The 20,420-nt window shown below is 37.9% G+C and overlaps 1 protein-coding gene across 2 annotated transcripts in view; it reads left to right on the top strand.

The window, feature by feature from the left end:
- The window catches only part of ITPR3 (inositol 1,4,5-trisphosphate receptor type 3), a 124,542-nt gene that overhangs the window by 23,931 nt on the left and 80,191 nt on the right, over window positions 1–20,420 (top strand). For both annotated transcript variants that reach the window (XM_087889568.1, XM_034414644.3), the window contains exons 2-3: window positions 3,914–3,984; window positions 16,244–16,365. In XM_087889568.1, coding sequence (XP_087745694.1) covers window positions 3,914–3,984; window positions 16,244–16,365 — 193 coding nt within the window. The remainder of the gene's footprint in view (window positions 1–3,913; window positions 3,985–16,243; window positions 16,366–20,420) is intronic.

The following is a 20,420-nucleotide window of genomic DNA, read 5'->3' as shown; positions in this document are numbered from 1 at the left end:
TGTGATTTATTTATGGATTAATGTAAAGTGTGAACTCAGATATTGTAGCTTGGTGTTATAAGTGTTGTAAGAATGTTAAGTCATTCCTTTTTAAACCACACACTTGTTTTATATGAAGTGTGAATCCAAACATATGGGATGGATCATAGCAAAACATCAGAATTCACTGATTGCATGAAAAAGGTTCCAGAATCAACCCCTTGATTTCTACAGTGAAATACTGAAGATTGGGAGCTGTCGGCTGTGTCTACCTGACCGAGTATGAAGCAACTCAAAATATTTACATCCAGAGTCTTCTTGAGTTCTTTTATGAGGAATCTCTGAATTGGAGAGAAAAAAAACATAGAGAATTCAAGATATGTTTTGACGAGGATCATCATTAAGGAACTTATCATATTTGAAATCTGTCATAAAGAAAAAAAAAGTTATTGTAACTAATGCTTTCTTGGCTATACCCCTAGTATTTGGAGTTATCAAGAATTGGGTGGAGTTGGGATTGACTAAATGAATAACACTGGAAACGCTCTCTCCCTGATTTAAACAATGAATTATTGATAGTCTTTTTTCCAACTTTTTTTTAACATAAAAGATTAAGGAAGAAGACTTTCAAACAATATGGTCATTTGTTTTGGAGGTGTTCCATTTATAGCATAATTTCCATTCTTTTCTTTTTTTAAATTAGCATGATTATTAATTCTGAGGCAACATTATAGCAACATTATAATCCTGCAATATGTACATTTAAAAAAAATTGACATAAGCAGTACATACTATAAAATTAAAATAAAATCATGTTCACCTCTGGTCCAACTCACACATTTCAGAGGAAACATCTGTTTTCACACACAAGTTGTGTGCTCTATGTCTTGATTTCCATGCCTTTGAGTTTCTTCAGTCTGTTCTCTCAAACTATTTTTTTTTAAAAAAAAACTCCCCAGAGTTTATATAGCGGTTGCTGTACGTAGCAATGCCAAGCTGCAAATGACAATGGAAATAATGGGATGTCTAATGTGAATCTGTCAGGCTTAATTTGATTGATTACTCTCCTTTTACGTCTTGCTTTTCAAGATACCGATCTAACCAAAGCAGCTTACAAGCAACATTAATAATTTTAAATAAACACACACACGCACCCCTAACAAGTTTTTTTTAAAAAAAACAAAAAGAGCCTTCAAAATTCTGGGATCCTTCTTGCAAAGTAAAGTGTGGAAATGTCATTGGGTACGAAGTGGGATGAGAGAATTTCAGAGAGAGATTTTTCACCTGCTTTCTTCTCTCTGTAAGAATTGTTTCCATAAGGCAGCTAGTGGCAATGGAGCCTTTTAAAACTTTTGCCTTTTTATTTAGTTCATAAACACAACATATGCTACATTTTCTTTGTTTTAATTTCATTTATTAATTCATGTTCTTTACTTGTACATTTAAAGTTACGATCTTTCTTTTGTGTGTCAGTTACATCCAGATGAACCCATAGATCCTGACCTCCATCATAACTTTGATCAACCAAAGGGCTTTCATACAATGGTTTTTACTAAGAGAAAGACCAGACTAAAGTCTTAGTTGAATCATGTCTTGCATACAACTGCAAACAATAAGCACAATGTTGGTGTTTTAATTATTACATATTTTAAATTATGGAAAAAGGACAGTTTGAACTTTGCCTATTGAGTCCAGATCTCCCATACTCAGCTTTCAAACAAAACTGACCAACCACTAGATTCTGGCAAATAGATACAGGTAGTCCTCGACTTACAACAGTTCATTTAGTGACCATTCAAATGTATGATGACACTGAAAAAAGTGACTTATGACCATTTTTCACACTTACAACCATTGCGGCATCCCCATGGTCTCATGATAAAAGTTTAGAAGCTTGGCAACTGACTCACATTTATGACGGTTGCAATGTCCCAGGGTCATGTGATCCCCTTTTGCGACCTTCTGACAAGCAAGTCAACGGGGAAGCCTGATTCACTTACTGACATAACAATTATATTGATTCTCTTAATAAGTGTGGCAAAAAAGTTCAAGAAATGGGGCAAAATTCACTTAACAAATGTTTCCCCTAGGAACAGAAATGTTGGGCTCAATTGTGGTTCGTAAGTCGAGGACTACCTGTATACAAATTTGGTCTTAATCTAGGATCTGTACTATCCTCCTCTGATGTATACTTGCCTAAGAATGGAGGAGAGATTGTAAAAGCATGCTGTTTTCTCTTATTTATTTATTTATTTATTTATTTATTTATTTATTTATTTATTTATTTATTTATTTATTTATTGCGATTTATATGCCGCCTTTCTCCCTAGGGACTCGAGGCGGCTTACAAAATGACAACTTCAATACAAATCACAATACAATACAAAATTAAAATCAGTAACCCAATTAAAAACGATTTAAAATTATACCAGTGTACCCCCAAACGGATCAGTTGAGTTGACGAAAGAGCCACGTCTTCAGCTCGCGACGGAAGGAAAGAAGGTCGGGGGCTGTCCTGAGCTCAGTGGGCAATCCATTCCAGAGGGTCAGGGCTCCCACAGAGAACGCCCTCCCCCTGGGGGTCGTCAGCCAACATTGTTTGGCCGACGGCACCCTGAGGAGGCCGACTCAGCACACAGGACGATGGGAGAATGGCTGGAGATGGTCCTGCAAGTACCCCGGGCCTAAGCCATGATTCTACTAAACAATAGAGGAAATGTTATATGAAAATACAGTTAAGGTTCACATAAGCGTACAAAGTTACAATTTAAGTGTGCTTTATATAGCAAGACATATTTGAGTGCCTTTGCCCAGCATAGTTGATTGTATACCTCCCAGAGTCCCTCTGTGAGGGAGATGGGGGGCTCTTAAATATGATAAATAAATACATAAATAAATAAAATATTAAATTAAAAACAAGCCATGTTGTGGTTTGTGAAATGTATGAACCAAGCTATAGACAGGAATGAGAAATTTTAAAGCCTGCATAGCCCACTGGTATGGACCTGCCTTTATTCAGTAGGTATCAGTGATTAATTGTTAATTGATTTACAGTACGAAGCAAATAAATAAAACAGCTGTGATTCTTAGAAAGTTTTAGTAATGTTGGTTGACAGTCAGAATGACTTTCTTTTGAATGTACTCGGTGCCAGAAAGATGGTGTACTCAATATGCAGTGTTTAAGTGACTCAAGAGTATGGAATGGTTAACCTCCAGATGTTTAAAATTACAAATCAGCTTATTCAGAACCTTAACATTGTCCCAGAAATAATTTTAAATTGCAGCACAAAATGCCTTTCTATTAGTTATCTATTTTAGAATCTCATGCTAAATAACAATTAACTACTTAAGTTTAGTTCTAGAATTAATTATTTTAAAGCTTTATAAAAAGGAAATTTTTTAAAGCATGGGGACAAAAGTTTGAAGAATTGATATTGACTACAGTTTAGTTTAACCAAACATTTGTCCTGAATGATTCTTAATAGAAAAACTTCTGTTAGGACATTTCTGTTTACTGTTGAAAACCACAAGAGTTTTTCCATTTGTGTTTGTTGATATTTCTGCATGGATTGAACCTTATTACTAAATATCTGACTGCATAAGTATCCCAAAATATGATTCTCTTAAGAGGTGATCATCTACATTCAATAGTCCGAGACTAGTTTTAAAAATTTGCATTGCCAAGTTAAATTATTTTCTCAGCCTTAGTACATGCAGAACATTAACTAGACTCCACAGTGTTAAAGTGGATGAGAGGATGATAAAACAGACTGAGTAGTAAAATTACAAATTACCTGTCTAAATCAAAACAAATTTGCTTTTTGCTTTTTTATTTACCATATTTATATGGCTGCCCATCACATGTAGCACAACTCTGGGTGGCATACAAAATAACCTTTAAAAACAACTTCTTTTTCTCTTGTTTATTTTGCAGACTGGTGGATGACCGCTGCGTGGTGGAACCAGCAGCTGGTGATCTGGAAAATCCACCTAAGAAGTTTCGAGGTAAGAAATGTTTTGATAAACATTTTAGATTCTTTGTTTCTACATAGACACTGTAGTTTGGAGTAGAGTTAGTCCAGATACCGATAATGTCAGACTAACTTAATTGATATTAATGTATCTATCTTACAGAAAATAATTGTATAAAACAAGCTATTATGTGTCTCAGGTTATAATTTCTGTTTAAACAGTCCAGTATTAGTTTCTGCCTTAGATTTGAACAAGAAAGTATCTTACTGCACCCCTGATGACTTTGTAACAACAAGATGCAGGTGGTTTGTCTTTGCTATCTTCAGGGTTTTCTTTCTTCCTTTCTTTCTTTTTACTTTTCAGTCTAGTATATAGCTCTGGTACTTCTTGGTAGTCACCCATCCAAATACTTGCCTGCTTAGATTTCCAAAATCAGCCATGGTAGGGTAGGTCATACTGCCTGAGGCAATGGCAAAATTAATCTATCCATGATTTGAATAATGTTCCAACTGAATAGGGATTCATGGCTTGTTGCACTTCAAAGAATTCAGATGCTTAAGACAAGAACAAATCCTAGGTTCCAATTTCGTCTGGTTAAAATAATGAGTGTCAGGCTAATAATCCAAGCTTGGAACTAATGTTAAATGTTATAATGTTAATGTTGAGGTAAATCCCTCAGGTCATTTGGGTGTTCTTTTTGGCAAGTTGGAATAATTAGGCAGAACGCGGTCAACACACTTATTTAAACTCAGGTGATTAGGCTGTTGATGATTTTCTGGCTCAGTAGGATTTTGGAACGCTGATTATCATTTTTCTCCTGCATAGATTTATACCTAATATTAGCTGCTGGGAAATGCCTTTGGACTTGAAAAGCAAAGTGAAAATAGACGTAAGAAGACACACTCAAGATTTAGTAGAGTTCATCATATATACAGTGTTTTCTAGGCCAAACATTGTCATTCATCTTCCAACAGGGCAGTCCTATGCTCAAACTAAGGACATCTCTGCAGGCCCAACCCTTTAAATCTTGATTCTTCTACATCTTATCTTAAAGTATACAACCATAACTTCTGTTCAGATTGTTAGTGTCTATTGTAATTGTTTCCAGTTAAATGGAAACAGTTCTCTAGAGCAGGGTAGAATAAACCCTAAGATGAAGAATAGGCTTGTGTAGAGACATGCTGCTCTGACTTGAGATATAGTAGATTTAACATCATCCACATGCTTGTTCTGGTGTGGAAATAAAGTTGGCTACCAACTTCATATCACATCCTCCTCTGGGCTTCACTTTTGCAATACAACTTTACTATCCTGTTTCAGATAGTGGACCAATCATTCAGGCCAGGGCCAAAGCTATACAATAGAACAGTTGTGTGAGTTTGCTTACAGCCACTGTGCTACACTGACTACTTTCTTGCAATCCTCAGGTAATTTACAAAATACAAACAGAGTAAAAATAGCAGACTTAGTGACAATAATCAGGTAACTTAAAGAGAACAGTTTGGTTGCAAAACTATGTATATGTGAGACGATAACTCTGATAACCTATTGGCAATATATTAAAATTGGGAGTTTGATTAAAAATGGGAATGAAATATTGAATGCGTACTGAGAAGCTTATCTGTTCAAGGAACTTTCCTCCAACGCTCTTGGTGGAGTGTCTCCTTCTCATTTTATAATGGATATTTCTACAGAAAGTCACAAGGAAAAGACATTTAGGCGTGGCTGAATAAACATCTCTAAATCTGCTCAGGGATTTATGGGAAATTTGGCCACATATTAACCCCCCTCCCCAAATTGTTTTCATCATTCTTTGACAGTTCCTGTCACATGCACAATGTGTTTTTATCCATCTTCCCTTCCCTTCTCAACAGCTCACAGTGCTTGCTTAAACAGAAGGGCTGTTTTGTTACTTTTACTTACAAGCTGCCAATAAAATCAGAACCACCTCGTGCTAGTTGCTACACATAGTGGGAGGAAGCCCCACCCAAGAACAATATATAATTTGAAATAAAGAGGAAAAAAATGAACAAAATAAGGATTACGGTAGACAGGCCTTCTGAGTCTTTAAGCCTGACAGAATTTTAGGATAGAAGAGATCCACTGTTCCAGTGTACTAAATAACATTACAGTTTGTGTGAAATGCCAAAGAGAAATATTTCACTGAAAAGACTTAGCATTAGTAAATTGTACTGCTGCCAAGGTAGATAATTAGAGCCGGTGAATTGCCTTGATGGTCTGGAATCCTTGACTTCCTGGTGGTTTGAGAACATGAGTCTGGAAGGCCTTAGAGATTAAAGCAGTGACAAACTCTCTAACTGAAGAGACAGCAATTTTGAACATTCCTGTACCAATTATATCTGAAGGGAATGGGGTTTGGGAAGGCAGCTTTATAAATACTTGGTGAGGAAGTTACTGTTTCCTTCTGTCACTGGGAAAACTGTTGTGTTTTCTGTGTTCCAACACTGTAACAAGGCTTAGGTTGGCGGCTCCCTGCATTTGTGGGCTGTGATGATGCTGGAGAAAGTTAACCAGCTCCTGCCCCACTTCCAAGGAACTGGGTGATGTTATAAGTGGTGGGATAAAAAGCCAGCATTATTCCAGTCTAGGCCAGTGATAACTAATCTTTTCCGGACCAAGTGCCCAAAGTGCGTGCCCAAACCCCTAAAATGCTATATGCATGCAGCCCCCATGCCTGCGCCCCACCCTCTGCACATGCGCGGGTGCACCCCACCCTCGCGCATGTGTGGCAGAGACCCGAAGACCAGCTGGCCAGTGGGAGGCGTGCGCGCATGCGCAGCAGAGCTGAGCTGGGGCAACATCTTGCGTGCCCACAGAGAGGGCGCTGCATGCCACCTCTGGCACGGGTGCCATAAGTTCGCCATCACGGGTCTAAGCCAGGCCACAGCTTCCTTAACGGAATATAATATCTGATTGTTCTTCAGGTGTTCCTCTGGAGGTCACCAAACATAGACCCAAGATCACTCAATGCAGTCCAAGCAAGCCAAAAGGTATAAAATACCTATTCATCCATAGACTAAATCGTGGGTGACTGAAGCTTTGCAAGCATTCTCTTAGAAGGATGCCATTGTTCACTGTTCTATGCATACTCTTCTTTTTAAAATGATTTTCACTGAAACTTTTTAACAGTAATAAAAGCTAACAGTAAATAAAATGAAAGAGAGAAAGTGAAATAGAAGAAAAAGAAATGTAAAGAAAAGATAGGAAGTGCAGGAAATAAAAGAAAAAAGACATAAAAAGATGTTGAAAGAAACAACTTCTTATCTTCTTTACAGCGGATACCAACGAACTTGGTAGCTCTCCTCCACATTTGAAATTATGCTACACATATCACTTCTTCTCACATCTCAACCTATTTTCAACCTGCAAATCCTAAAATCAGTAACAGTTCTGTCCAGTTTCAGCAAAAAAGTCCATAAAAGTTTCCCATATTTTATAAAAGTACTTATCCCTGGTGAAACAGGTCAAAATCTAATAAATAAAAAAATCTAATAAATAAATAACCTGACACTGACATTTTGTTCTTGGACTTGGTCTCTATCCATATCTTCTTTTGTCCATCCTAATTGTTTTTGAGGCTTCAACAGCCTTTTCCTTACTGTTCTCACTAAGTTCCCGTCTTTCAAATGCATGTTTCAAAATTATAAATGGAAGTAGCATTTTGCAAATTTTGCCATATTACCTTTTGAGAAATCTAAATGTCTACTAATCTCAGGATTAGAAGATCAACAATACTCAGGATCCTTTTGATACTTTGGACAAAATGATGAAAGGACTATTTGTATCTCAGCAAAATGATATTGTTTTGTCATTTCTCCCCCAGCCTCTGATTAGCAATAAATTACATCTTATTTAGTCAAGCTTGTTTTCTTGCATATTTAGTGCTCTTTGACTAGAAAAGGGGAAAAAAATCCTTTCCCCTTTTCTTGGGGAATACAAATTTAGCAAATTAAGAGGTAATTCCTTCAGTGGTGCTGAATATGAAGAAGTGTAACAGACTGAACATGCATGGAGGAAATTTTAATTAACAGTGAAGGAGACATTGGTGGATGGGGCTTAACTGTGAGTAAGTGCTATAAAAGGATTTTGGTTTGGGGACAGGAATTAGTGAAATAATAGGATTGCCGAGTGCCTCATATGGAATCATTCTATTTTCAGCTGTTTCTTAAAAAATACTGCAATACAGTTTCAAAAATTAGAGCAACTTAACGTAGTTAATTTTTTTAAAGAGGCAGTTTTCATATTAGAATGTTTTTGTTGTCAGTTTGCTTTGAAAGTTTATTTGTTTAGGGAATTTATATTGCTGCCTATTCATACATGGCAACTCAAGGCGGCTTACAGAATATAAACCTCATATAAAAACTATAAAAATTAATAAAAGAAGAGTCATATAATAAATTAATATAATAAAATCACCCCCCCCCCCCGGCGACAGCATCTCACATGAGCCATTTAATGAGCTCCATCCTGCTCTGGGTTCCCCAGGCCTGCTGGCAGAACCAGCGCCTTCTGGAAGAGTGCTAGAGTGGGGGCCATTCTAATCTCTGCGGGATGATGTTGCAGAGAGTTAAAAGCAGATTCCCCCACAGTAAGCAGTCCACTACCTTATACAAGTAGTCCTCGACTTACAACCACAATTGAGCCCAAAATTTCTGTTGCCAAGCAAGACATTTGTTAAGTGAATTTTGCCCCATTTTATGATCTTTCTTGCCACAGTTTTAAGTGAATCACTACAGTTGTTAAGTTAGTAGCATGGTTGTTAAGTGAATTTGGCTTCCGCATTGACTTTGCTTGTTGTAAGGTCACAAAAGGTGATCACATGATCCTGGGACACTGCAACTGTCATAAATACATGCCAGTTGCCAAGCATCTGAATTTTGACCACATGACCATCACAATGCTGCAACAATTGTAAGTGTGAAAAATGGTCACAAGTCACTTTCTTCAGAGCCATTCTAACTCTGAACAGTCACTAAATGAGCTGTTGTAAACTGAGGACTACCAGTATCTTTTTAAAGTTTAAGCAACATTGGAACTAAGGAGGGAGCTTTGAGGAGTTTGGTGAGGGCGAGGCCTCCATATCAATAATAATATGAACACAAAAAATACTACCGGAGACAGTACTTGTCTTTCATACAAAAGCATTTGCTTTTCTGTAGAAAATAGCCTGGTATGGAGGAGGGGCAGGAGATTAGAGATCCCTTAAGCAAACAAGCTTGCCTTAGTCTGGACTACTCCCATTTGGCACACTTTAGCTACCCCTTCCTTGACTCAATATTTAATAATGATTTCCCATTCAGAGTCATTGAATCTGAAGTCTGTCTTTAACTATTGGCTGCCTCATGTCTTGGTCCAAAGGGAAAGTGGGATGAGTCACCAGAAGGGTAGGGCAACTCTTGGCCTGTAAAAGAGTGTGTAATGGCCAAAGCAACCACACAACCACAAGCAAGCTGAATCTCTGCACTTCTTTTCCTAAAAGCCCTATTTTCTAGTACTTCTGTGTCCAAGTGTGGTAATTCAATTTTCTCTCTGTATTGGGGTCCTCCCCCAAGTGAAATTCTCTTCCAAACTTTACAGAAAGAGCTTTTTCAACCATTCAGCATGGAAAGGATTTGCATAGATAGACTGTTTACTAACGAAGGTCCTGTCCTGTAGTACCTGTGCTTAGAAAATTCTTGTTCCTGTTCCTTTCCCTCCTCTCACATTTTTAGGAATGCCTTTGTAATATTATAACTATCAAATCTAATTTAGAATCTAGATTTCAGTATAGCCTTCATATACTGTTCTTGGCCAATTACAGAATGACTGAGGAATTCTGGGAAATGTGGTCCCAGTACATCTAAAGGCTACCAAACTATGGAAAGCCGATTTAGATATTACTTTCTTGAATGGGGATTTATATATCTTCTTTTTAATGCAGTTGAATGTAGTTGCATGCTTATGATCTCTGTGCTATGTTCTTTGTGCTTTTGCACACTGCAGCTGCTGAAGCATAGAAATCGTGCATGGATCTTCCTTCTAAGACAGTTTAAATATGTTTTCCAAACCCCTGTTTAAATTAATTTACAATTAATGTATCTGTAGTACATTAAAAATTAATTCTATCACTATCAGCTTTCTTTCTGGTATGGTTTTCTTATTATTTGCGTTCTTTCTCTGTTAAATAGAATTCTACATTTTAGGAAAAAGGAGACCCTGAACAAGAAAATGAGGAAAAGAAACAAAGCATAACCCAAATTCTTTTGAAAAGCATATATTGCAACCTATTGCTTAAAAAGGAGAGATAGTATCTATTCCAAGCAAGGTATGCATTCTGAAACACTGTAGATAAATCTGATGGAATGAAAATATCTTCAAACTAATTGCAGGTTCAAGCAGGATGTAACAAACTCTGGGCTGTTGAATTTTTTTTCTTGTTATCATTTGATCTAGCTCCGTCCCTTTGCTTTCAAATGTAGTTCTAAAGCTGTAAATCATTTGTGCAATTAAAAACATTTTCCTTTTTTTTTTTTTTTTGCATTTGATGTGGAAAGCAAAGCAGTTCTTCAGTTGGCAGGATTAGGGGGTCATCCTATTTTTATATGTTTGTATGTCTGCCTTATTCCCCTAGGTGTGTCTTTACATCCTCTCTTGTTTCTTCCTTGTTGGGAACTCACAAAAAATCATAGTAGGAAAAAAACCCTGATGTTGGAATGGAATTTTTTCAGGTGCTTCCAACTTTTCTGCATGGATATATGACATTAGCTATAGTGTAGGTTTTTGAAACAGAATTAATATTGCAATTATAGAAGGCTAGCAACACTTAGGATATATCTACAGATTTTAAAGCTTTATCACTCTTGGATTTAGTGCAGTGACCTCTAACCTTTTGAGCACCTGGGACTGGTTCCACCGAGAGAGGTTTTTCCGTGGACTGGAGGTGGGATGGTTTTGCATGCTGCCTGCATCCCGTAGTTGGGGCGCCATTTGTTTCTGCGGACCGGTTGCTGGCATGCTGTGGACCAGTGCCGGTCCATGGACCGGGCATTGGGGACCCCTGATTTAGTGTATTGACCCTGAAGCCAATTCATTAGGGCTCAAGTGCTTTTTCTCTTCTTGATATTGTCAGATTCAGTGGAAACAATTTTAGATTATTACAGTCAAACTAATTAAAATAGCATTGCATTAAAAAGGAAATGCTGATCCTTCTAATTTAGAAAACATCATTTTATTAAAAGTTGCCTGAATGAAGAAGAGGCATCCATAAGAGTCTATGTCCTCCACACAGAGAATTTTTTTGGTATGGATAAGTCATCAAACACTGAAACTTTAGGATGGAGATATTAAAATCAGTGGAACATAATTCCAGATTTGGGATTTATTGGAGGCCTATTTAGTTATATCCATTGGAGATTCCTAGGTTTTCATACTTGGAGCAATCAGTTTCACTTAAAAGTACTCTTTTTTCTATTTAGCACCTGTACCCAAAATGAGGACACCTATTGTGAGCCATTTAAGAATACAGGTCGACATTTACTTTATCCTTGTCCTCACTTTACATGGTCTTGGGAAGCATTAGGGTTGGGATGAATCTAGCTGAGAACATGCTTTATGTATTTTATGAGAGCTGACCAATGAAACAGGTAATCGACTAGTACAAGTATTTTATGACAATAATAAGGATTAGGCTTATTTGTTCTCATGTAGCTTAGTTTAGATCATGGCATTTCTGACACAGGAATTTCTTCTTCTTCTAAGTATAGCTTGAAACCCCAATAACTAGGTTCATCAAAGATTGCTTCAGCATTTCTTTTTAAACATGTATATTGTGACTCATGGAAATGCCCGTTAGGATGACATACATCCTTATAACTTTTTATTGCAAAATATACAGCCTAATCACAGCGTCTGGGAGAGAACTGACTGCATATTTCTAGAGAAGCAGACTTCTTCAATGAAATAGCTTTTAAGATGCAAAAACTCATGTATCTTGCAGCAACTGTTGAAACCAGTGAGGAAAAATAGATTTCAGTTATAAAGTGTCTGAACTTGGCCAGGACAACAAAAGCTGGGAAGTTCCTGTTCCTTCTCACTCCTAACTTTCCCCAAGGCTTTTTCAATATGGCACAGCCTTATGTTTGAACATGTTGGGAGAAAACAAGGATAGTATTCAAGTCCTGTTCTTTGCTAAATGGGTATTTTAATGGTTGGTTGTGAATTGAACAAATAATTTTACTGCAGGCAACACATCCTTCCCCACTGTTGCATGCTTTATACTATTATACATGTATAACGGTATAAGAAGACAGTAGATTCCATGATGGGTGTTGTTCATAGACTCCATCTAGAATCTCAGCAGTATCTAGCAGAATCAACAATGGGAGGCTGACATTCTTTTAGTAAAGTATTCATACCTCTGTCTTGCCTTGTTTTTCAGTCCTCAGGGAAAGACTAAAATTGAAGTCATTGAATCACTGCTAGAACTTAACCCTATAAATGATGCTCATGAAAATACCCACACATATTCCTTCACTATTTTTGGCTGAGGCAAAAAGTGGGAGGACCACTGAATTAAAGAGCACTCAGTCTCCGTAACCTTATGTTCTTTGTCGACTTTTTAATTATCTGTTTCCTTTCTTCTTTGTTTCTATATTTAAATTGAGGTTTAAATAAAAGTTTCTACTACCAGTATGAATTCTAAACATTTTGTTCAGAAACTACCTTTATTTTTTTCCCTTCTGATTTTGAGCAAATTGGAAATAGAGGGAGCTGGGCATCCAATTTGCTTTCAGGTAACTAGAGGAGAAAAGTAGAGAAAAGTGCAAAATATACAACATTGATCCTTATTAACAATGGTTACATGATATGGGATTTCTAAGTTCCTGCCTTGGGAGATATTGAGGAGGGATGTAGCTTTATCAAAGCCCAATCAATCTATTATTCTTTAGTTTCATTAGGCAGGAAACTCATACGTTTACCTCCATTGACAGGACTTTTTTTTATGTATTATTTTATCTTAATGATCTAATAAACTTCTCTAGGAGAAGCCTAGTATTATTTTCTTCTCCCCGGCATCTGGTTTTCAGTATTGAGGGATTTGGGAAATGAATATTTAATTGTGTTTGAATATGTACTGTCAGCATGAAGTAATTTGGAAACATAGTTTGACCAGATCTGTGTTGTTAGCAGAAGTGAACCTAGGTTCTACCACAGAGACAAAGAACTGGCTATTGACTTTTTTTGCAAGGGTGTAATGACCCAGGGTTTATGTGCCATGAGGCTTTCCCACAGGACAAAGAATCTTGTGAAACAAGATGTAAAAATGGCTCCCCTCCAGAACCAGCGAGAGCTGTGTTTTTGCCGGCTTATTATTCCTCCTCTAGATAAATAACGTATTTGCCAGCAGTTTGGGATACGATCCAAGACTGGAAATGATTTTCTTTTTGTATCTGAAGTGTCTGGATTGCAATGAGTGACATCAAGAGCTTTGATCTCATCTACTTGACAACATCTTTCTCATGAGTAGCTTCCAAAGCTGACTGGAATTAGCGCTGAGTTGTCTGGCTCAGTGATTTTCACAAGTTTTATGTAGATGCGGAATGCTATGAAATTTGATTCAACTCTGGGCAGGGTTGAGTCTAATGTTTTTTCTCCATGGTGTTGTCTCACTTATAAATGTGCAGGGGCTGTTACTTTTTGTTCTTTCTACATGGTTCTGTTAGAAAAGTGCCTTGCCGCACCTTCAAGCATTCTTTCCCAGGAAACAGTGAACTTTTGAAAAAGCAGCAAGGTATTTTTCAAAGAGAGAGAAAAAAGTTAATATCTTACCATTCTCAAATTGAATAAGCAATACTGTATAACCATGTTGGCCAGTGTGGGAGAATAGTCAAAATTCACTGAAACCATACTTCATTAGGTCCAGGTTTTATATTAGTTGCAAGATTTTTTTCAACTCTTCCTCAAGCAGGATAGCTATTGCCTCTGGAAAATCAGTGTCCCCCCCACCTTAATTTAAAGGTACTGTCTCCTGAAAAATATTTGAGCCTTCCTTTTCTCTGAAAATGAATATTCCTTTCACAGGAGATGAAGCATTTTTTTAAGGTAGGAGAGATATTTTTTGGCCCAGTTTTAAAGCAGTCAGCAAATGTGTTATTGGCATTTTTGGCAGCTAGTGCATTGGAGTTTCCCTTTTGGTGCAAAGGTGATGAAGAATTGCATGGGGTCCATTTTTCCTGATATACTCCCTAGCATTCACTTTTCTGTTTTCTGGTGAGGAGGCATTGGGGACCTTGCTTAGGAGGAAGGGAAAAAAAAAACGCTTGCCAGGAGAGGAATCAAGGTCATGAGATAAAGGGGTGGAGAGAGGATAGGGAAGTGATGGTGTCAGTTGGCTATACTGTGGCTAATCCAGTGGCCTGCCTGCAATCCCTTAAGTTCCTCTCCCGTCTGTTAGAGGAAGTGCCTTGTTGCCAGTATTAAAGTAGGATTCAATCTTGTCAGCTCTGGAATGCATGCATATATGGGAGAGCTGGCTCTGCAGAATTATTTTCTGAATCCCAAGCATAGGTCTGGCACTTTCACTGCTCTAATGTATCATTCTGTAATGGACAGTATGAAGAAGATACCGGTATATTCTGTAGGCATGTGCTGCATTTGTTTCTCTTCCTCCTAAATAAATGCAGGCTGACATTTCAGTGGCAATTTTATCTATCTTCTGTATTTATTCTGAAATGTATTTCATGTCAGGAGAAAGGTAGGGAAGAATTAGTCTAACTTCATATTAGAAGGATTCTACTGTTTGTCATTGCCTAACAGATGTGGGTGCAATGTCATTTAAAATTGGTCTTCAGTTGTAAAATATACACAAGAATTTGTTTTCTTATAAACAATATAAGCCATAGATGAGTTGGCATTTATGATTATCTGCTCAGTGACAAATGTCATAAATGTCATCACACACACACATTGTATATACATAAACATAAATAAAAGCTGTTGTTTTGAGTTATGTTCAGTTCCAGGTGACTATACAGATCTGCCAGTGTAGTTTTCTTAGCAACAATACAAAGTAATTTTTCATTGCCTTCTTCCATATTGTGTATACACACACACACACACACACACACACACACACACACACACACACACACAGGTATCCATCTAACCTACAGAGTATTATAGTCTACCATCTAATTATTAACTACATGTAGCCTAGACTTGTTGAACATGTTGTCCTAGACTGTGGGATGGAGTGTCTCAATGGCTAAGACACTGAGTTTGTTGATCAAAAGGTCGGCAGTTCAGCGGTTCGAATCCCTAGTGCCGCATAACGGAGTGAGCTCTCGTTACTTGTCCCAGCTTCTGCCAACCTACCAGTTCGAAAGCATGTAAAAAATGCAAGTAGAAAAATAGAGACCACCTTTGGTGGGAAGGTAACAGTGTTCTGAGCTCCTTTGGCATTTAGTCATGCCGGCCACATGACCAAGGAGACATCTTCGGACAGTGCTGGCTCTTAGGCTTTGAAACGGAGATGAGTACCGCCTCCTAGAGTCGGGAACGACTAGCACATATGTGCGAGGGGAACCTTTATCTTTACTAGTCCTAGACTTACAACCATTTCTACTGTTCAAAGTTACAGTGGTGCTGAAAAAGTGACTTGCAACCGGTTCTTGCACTTAATGACCATCACAGTGTCCTTGCCATCAGATGATAAGAATTTGGGTGCTTGGCAATCAGAATATATTTGTCCCAAAGTCATGTGATCACCATTTGCCAATTTCCCACGGCCTTCGAACAAGAAAGGAAATGGGGGAAAGCCGGATTTACTTAACAATCACAAGATTCACTTAATGACCACAACAAAAACCAGGCATGACTGCATCACTTAGCAATGGAAGTTCCACCTCCAACTGTGGTCCTAAGCCAACGACTACCTGTGAGCTTGACCGTACTCAGTTTTCTAAGTTCAAATATGTCTTGCTAGGTGTGCCATGTGCTGTGACAATGTATACAAGTCCTTAGATAATTTGCATTCTCACATAGCTGTTTTGCACTTGAGTGGGGAAATTCAGCTGACTTTGGTAGTGTATCTACATTTTTAAAGGCTTTTTCCCCTGCTATAAAGGTTTTTTTCCCCCTAGATTTGTATCATATGTATAAGATTCAATTGATAACTCATCAGTGGTATCTCTATTCATATCAGAGAACAGTAGCACTTAGTAATAATAAACATGAAATAAATTATGGTATTAGAACGATCACTTTCTAATTCCTTGGCTTCTTCTCATTGCAGATTGTCTCTTCAGAGTATGTCCCATGAACCGCTATTCTGCTCAAAAGCAATACTGGAAAGCCAAACAAACAAAGCAGGACAAGGACAAAATAGCTGATGTTGTACTATTGCAGAAACTTCAGGTATAGTAGGCTCCCAAATCATCTTCTAATAGCCATGTTTATTTTGATTAAACAAATGGTTCCTCTCCTTTGTCTTTGCTAAAATATGTGTCCCTGAACTGATCACCATGTTTTAGGCACAATCTGACCAACACAGAACAAGAGGAAGGACAATGTACTGCTATTGATATAGCCTAGAATTGCATTTGCTTTTTTGCCACTGCACTGTGATTACCTTATGATCCACAAAGACATTAAGGTCCTTTTTTCATGTATTGCAGTCCATTTTTCTTACCTAAATAGTAGATTTTACATCTGCCCCTGTTGACATATATTTTGTTGGCTTCTCCCATTATTCCACTTGGTAAAGATCATTCTGAATCGTGATGCCTTATTTTCCTACTATGTGTTGTCTATAAATTTTATGATCCTATTTTACAAAGATATTGAACAGAAGCCTTAAAATTGCACTCTGTGGCCTGCTATTCAGAACTTTCCTTGCTCGACTTGGAGACATTCATGCATGCTTATTTTATATAAATGTTCAATCATTTAGTCATCATCAGTAGTTCAGGTTTTGCCATCTGATGTACAATATTAGAGGAGACTTTGTAAAATGTTTTATTGAAGTAAAGCTACACCTTGTCCGTCACAAGGCCAGGTAAATTTAACTTTTAAAAAAACCACATGGTTTGGCATTATTTTTTCTTGATATCCCAATGCTGGTTCCAGTCAAGCAATACATTCTTTTCATATACCTACAAATAGATTACTTAATAATCTTTTCTCTGAATTTTGCCTTGCTTCTTTGCAAAGTTGTTAGGTCTGTAATTATTTAGGTCTTCTTTCTACCACTTTTTGTATACAGGAACAGCAATTACCCTTCTCTAGTCCTCTAGAACTGTGCTTAATCTCTGTGTTTTCTCAAATTTCAGAACAAGAGTATCTGCAATGATATCTACAAGTTCTTGGAGATTTAAAGTTGGTCATAATAGCCAAGGTCTCCCTAACCATCTTTTTATTTCCTTGAGGTTGCCAGTTTCTCTCTTTCCAATTGTTCTGCTTAGGTCCACTTGAGGACAGTTTCCTTTTCAGAGAAGATGAAAGCAAACTAGGAAATACGGAGTCATCTGTTACTTATCCCACTATCTTCTAACGGCGGACCCAACCATTCATTTTTCTTCCAACTATTCTTTTTTCTTCCTTTTACTATTGACAGAGCCAAAAAAGCTTTTTTTCCCTTTTCTTTTGGTTTCCCTTGTGAGCCTAAATTTATTTTGTGCTTTAGCCTTTCTAATCTAGCTATTTGCTGCTAAATATTTGTTGATACGCAACCTTGGTGGTTAGACGCATCCTGTATCTCTTGTACGTGTATCTTTTAAGTTTCAGCTAAATGAAATCCACAGTAGTTTGCTAAATTGCCCCTACTCTTACTCTAGCAAGATTAAAGTGGAGTACCCCACTGGGCTAAATTCAAGGCTTCTTTGGTTTTAAGAGTGGAAAAGAGTGGATATATAAGCTTCACTCTGTTGGAACACCTCCACAATTTCCTGCTGATAGGAGCCTCTGAAGCAGTGAAAGATTTCTAGCCAGCTATTGTTGGAAGAGGCGTCTGTATAGAAACTTCATCTGACTTTTATAAGTGATGAAGGAGGCTACTAGGAAAGGTTAGAGAGAGAGAGAGAGAGAGAGTGGAGAAGGCTCAAGGTGAAATAAAATGTTTGATCAAGGCAAGTCGTATTTCCTCTTTGTTCCAGTGAAAAAAATTATGTCACCTCCATGATTAGAAGCAAAGCAAATCTAAGCCAACTCCCCAAGCACAGGCTTCTTATCTAGGGCAATCTTTCCCAACCAATCATGGTCAGGAGTTTTGGAATGCAGCTCCACATATCTGCAAGGTTGGTGAGGACTGATTTATGATTGTTTGCTCTACTCTTCCTGTGTCTTTCACACATAAACATTTAGTTGGTGGAGTTCTTCCTCCTGTATGAGGAGGAAGAGAGTGTTCTATTTCAATGTGTCAGTTTGCTTTTAAGACACTGGATTGGAAAGAAGGAGGCGGAGGGAAATCTTTAGTGTATAATGCCACATTTCCTGTTTTATCTTCTTGACTGAATGAGCGCAAACTAAAAGTGCACAGATTCATTTCCAGAGCCACATGGGTTCTTTTCAGAAACCCAGACTTTCTAATAGGTGAAACCTGGCTTAAAAATGGTAACTGTAAGAAGGACCTTGGAGTCTTAGTGGACGATAACTTAAACATGAATCAGCAGTGTGCGACAGCAGCCAAAAAAGCTAATACAATCCTTGGTTGTATCAACAGACATAGAATCAAAATTACGTGAAGTATTAGTACCGCTTTATAAAGCCTTAGTAAGGTCACATCCGGAATACTGCATTCAGTTTTGGTCACCACATTACAAAAAAGATGTTGAGAGTTTGGAAAAAGTGCAAAGAAGAACAACTAAGATGATTAAAGGCCTGGAGACAAAAACATATGAAGAACAGTTGCAGGATTTGGGTTTGGCTATTCTAGAGAAAAGAAGGACTAGTGGGGACATGATAGCAGCATTCCAGTATTTGAGAGGAGGGGGTCAATTTATTTTCCAAAGCACCAGAGACCAGGACAAGAAACAATGGTTGGAAACTGATCAAGGAGAGAAACAAGGAATTAAGGAGAAACTTCCTAACAGTGAGGACAACTAACTAGTGGAATAGTTTGCCTTCAGTCATTGAGGGTGCTCCATCACTGGAGGTTTTTAAGAAGAGACTGGACAATCACTTGTCTCAAATGGTATAGGACGGTGATTGCAAACCTATGGCACGCGTGCCACAGGTGGCACGTGGAGCCATATCTGTGTGCACACGAGCGTTGCCCTAGCTCAGCTCCAGCATGCATGCACGTGCCGGCCATCTGATTTTCGGGCCTTTCGGGCCCACCAGAAGTCAGGAAATGGCCATTTCTGGCCTCCAGGGGGGTGGGGAAGGCCATTTTCATCCTCCTCAGGCTCCTAGAAAGCCTGGGGAGCCTGGGGAGGGCGAAAAATGGGCCTACCTGGCCCACCATGCCATTGCATGCCAAAAGCCGGGGGTGGTGGTGGTGTCACACGCACATGCACAGGTGGGATGCATTGAATTATGGGTGTGGGCACGCACAAGAGAGACCCCCCCACTGTATTCCATCCACTTTTGACACGCGAAAGGTTAGCCACCAGTGGTATAGAATCTCCTGCTTGACCGGGGACTGGACTAGAAGACCTCTAAGGTCCCTTCCAGCTCTATTCTCATTCAAAATAACTAATTTATCTCTGTGTGGAATATGCTTGTGGAATGAATGCTGTCTTGTCTAAGCAATTGCTTGAATTTCCTATGTTTGTTCTATAGTTTATAGTAAAATTCAATTGCCTCTCATTTTTCTGGATTTTTGTCAAAGCACCTTTTGCAATGCAGATGATATATTTAATATATTCAATATAACAGAAGCACCAATTGCATTGAAAGGGCACACATTAATACGTAAATATTGGAATATAATGATAATTATTTTTGTGGGAAGAAAGAAGTATCAGGGTCATAACGTAAAGTGTCTTTTCTTACTTAACCTATTGTATTTAGCACATGCATATGCTATCATGTGCTTCATCATAAGAAAGAGAAAAAATGCACATCCAACAAAAAAAAAATCTGACAGAAAAATTGTCCGGTTCCAGTTTGGAACTGGATTTTCACAGGAGCATTTGATAATGCATCGTAAAACATTTTTCTCCCTTTTCAAATTAGTCTGACTACTGCTTTTCAATCAGAGGAAATAAATTTCCAAAAATAAATAATGGAAAATAGAATAAAACAAATGAATATAAGAATGGAAAAACTAAAGTATGTTGAAACCTTTGAGACTGGAACTATTAGAGATAGTCTTAAAACGTTGACTAGTGCATATTGACTCAGAAATAACTCTCACTGGTTTCAATTGGATGTATCTCTAGACAATTTTACCTCTAGACTTCCCGGATTCGATGACATGAAGATGAACATTTTTGAAGGGTCTTGGGTTCAGGAAGGCATCTGAATTTCAT

This window comes from Pantherophis guttatus, chromosome 3 (assembly GCF_059756535.1).
Source record: "Pantherophis guttatus breed Tessera chromosome 3, ASM5975653v1, whole genome shotgun sequence".
Lineage (NCBI taxonomy): Eukaryota > Metazoa > Chordata > Lepidosauria > Squamata > Colubridae > Pantherophis > Pantherophis guttatus.
The sequence above is the reverse complement of the archived record's forward strand: the minus strand, read 5'-3'. Positions and strand labels throughout refer to the sequence as shown.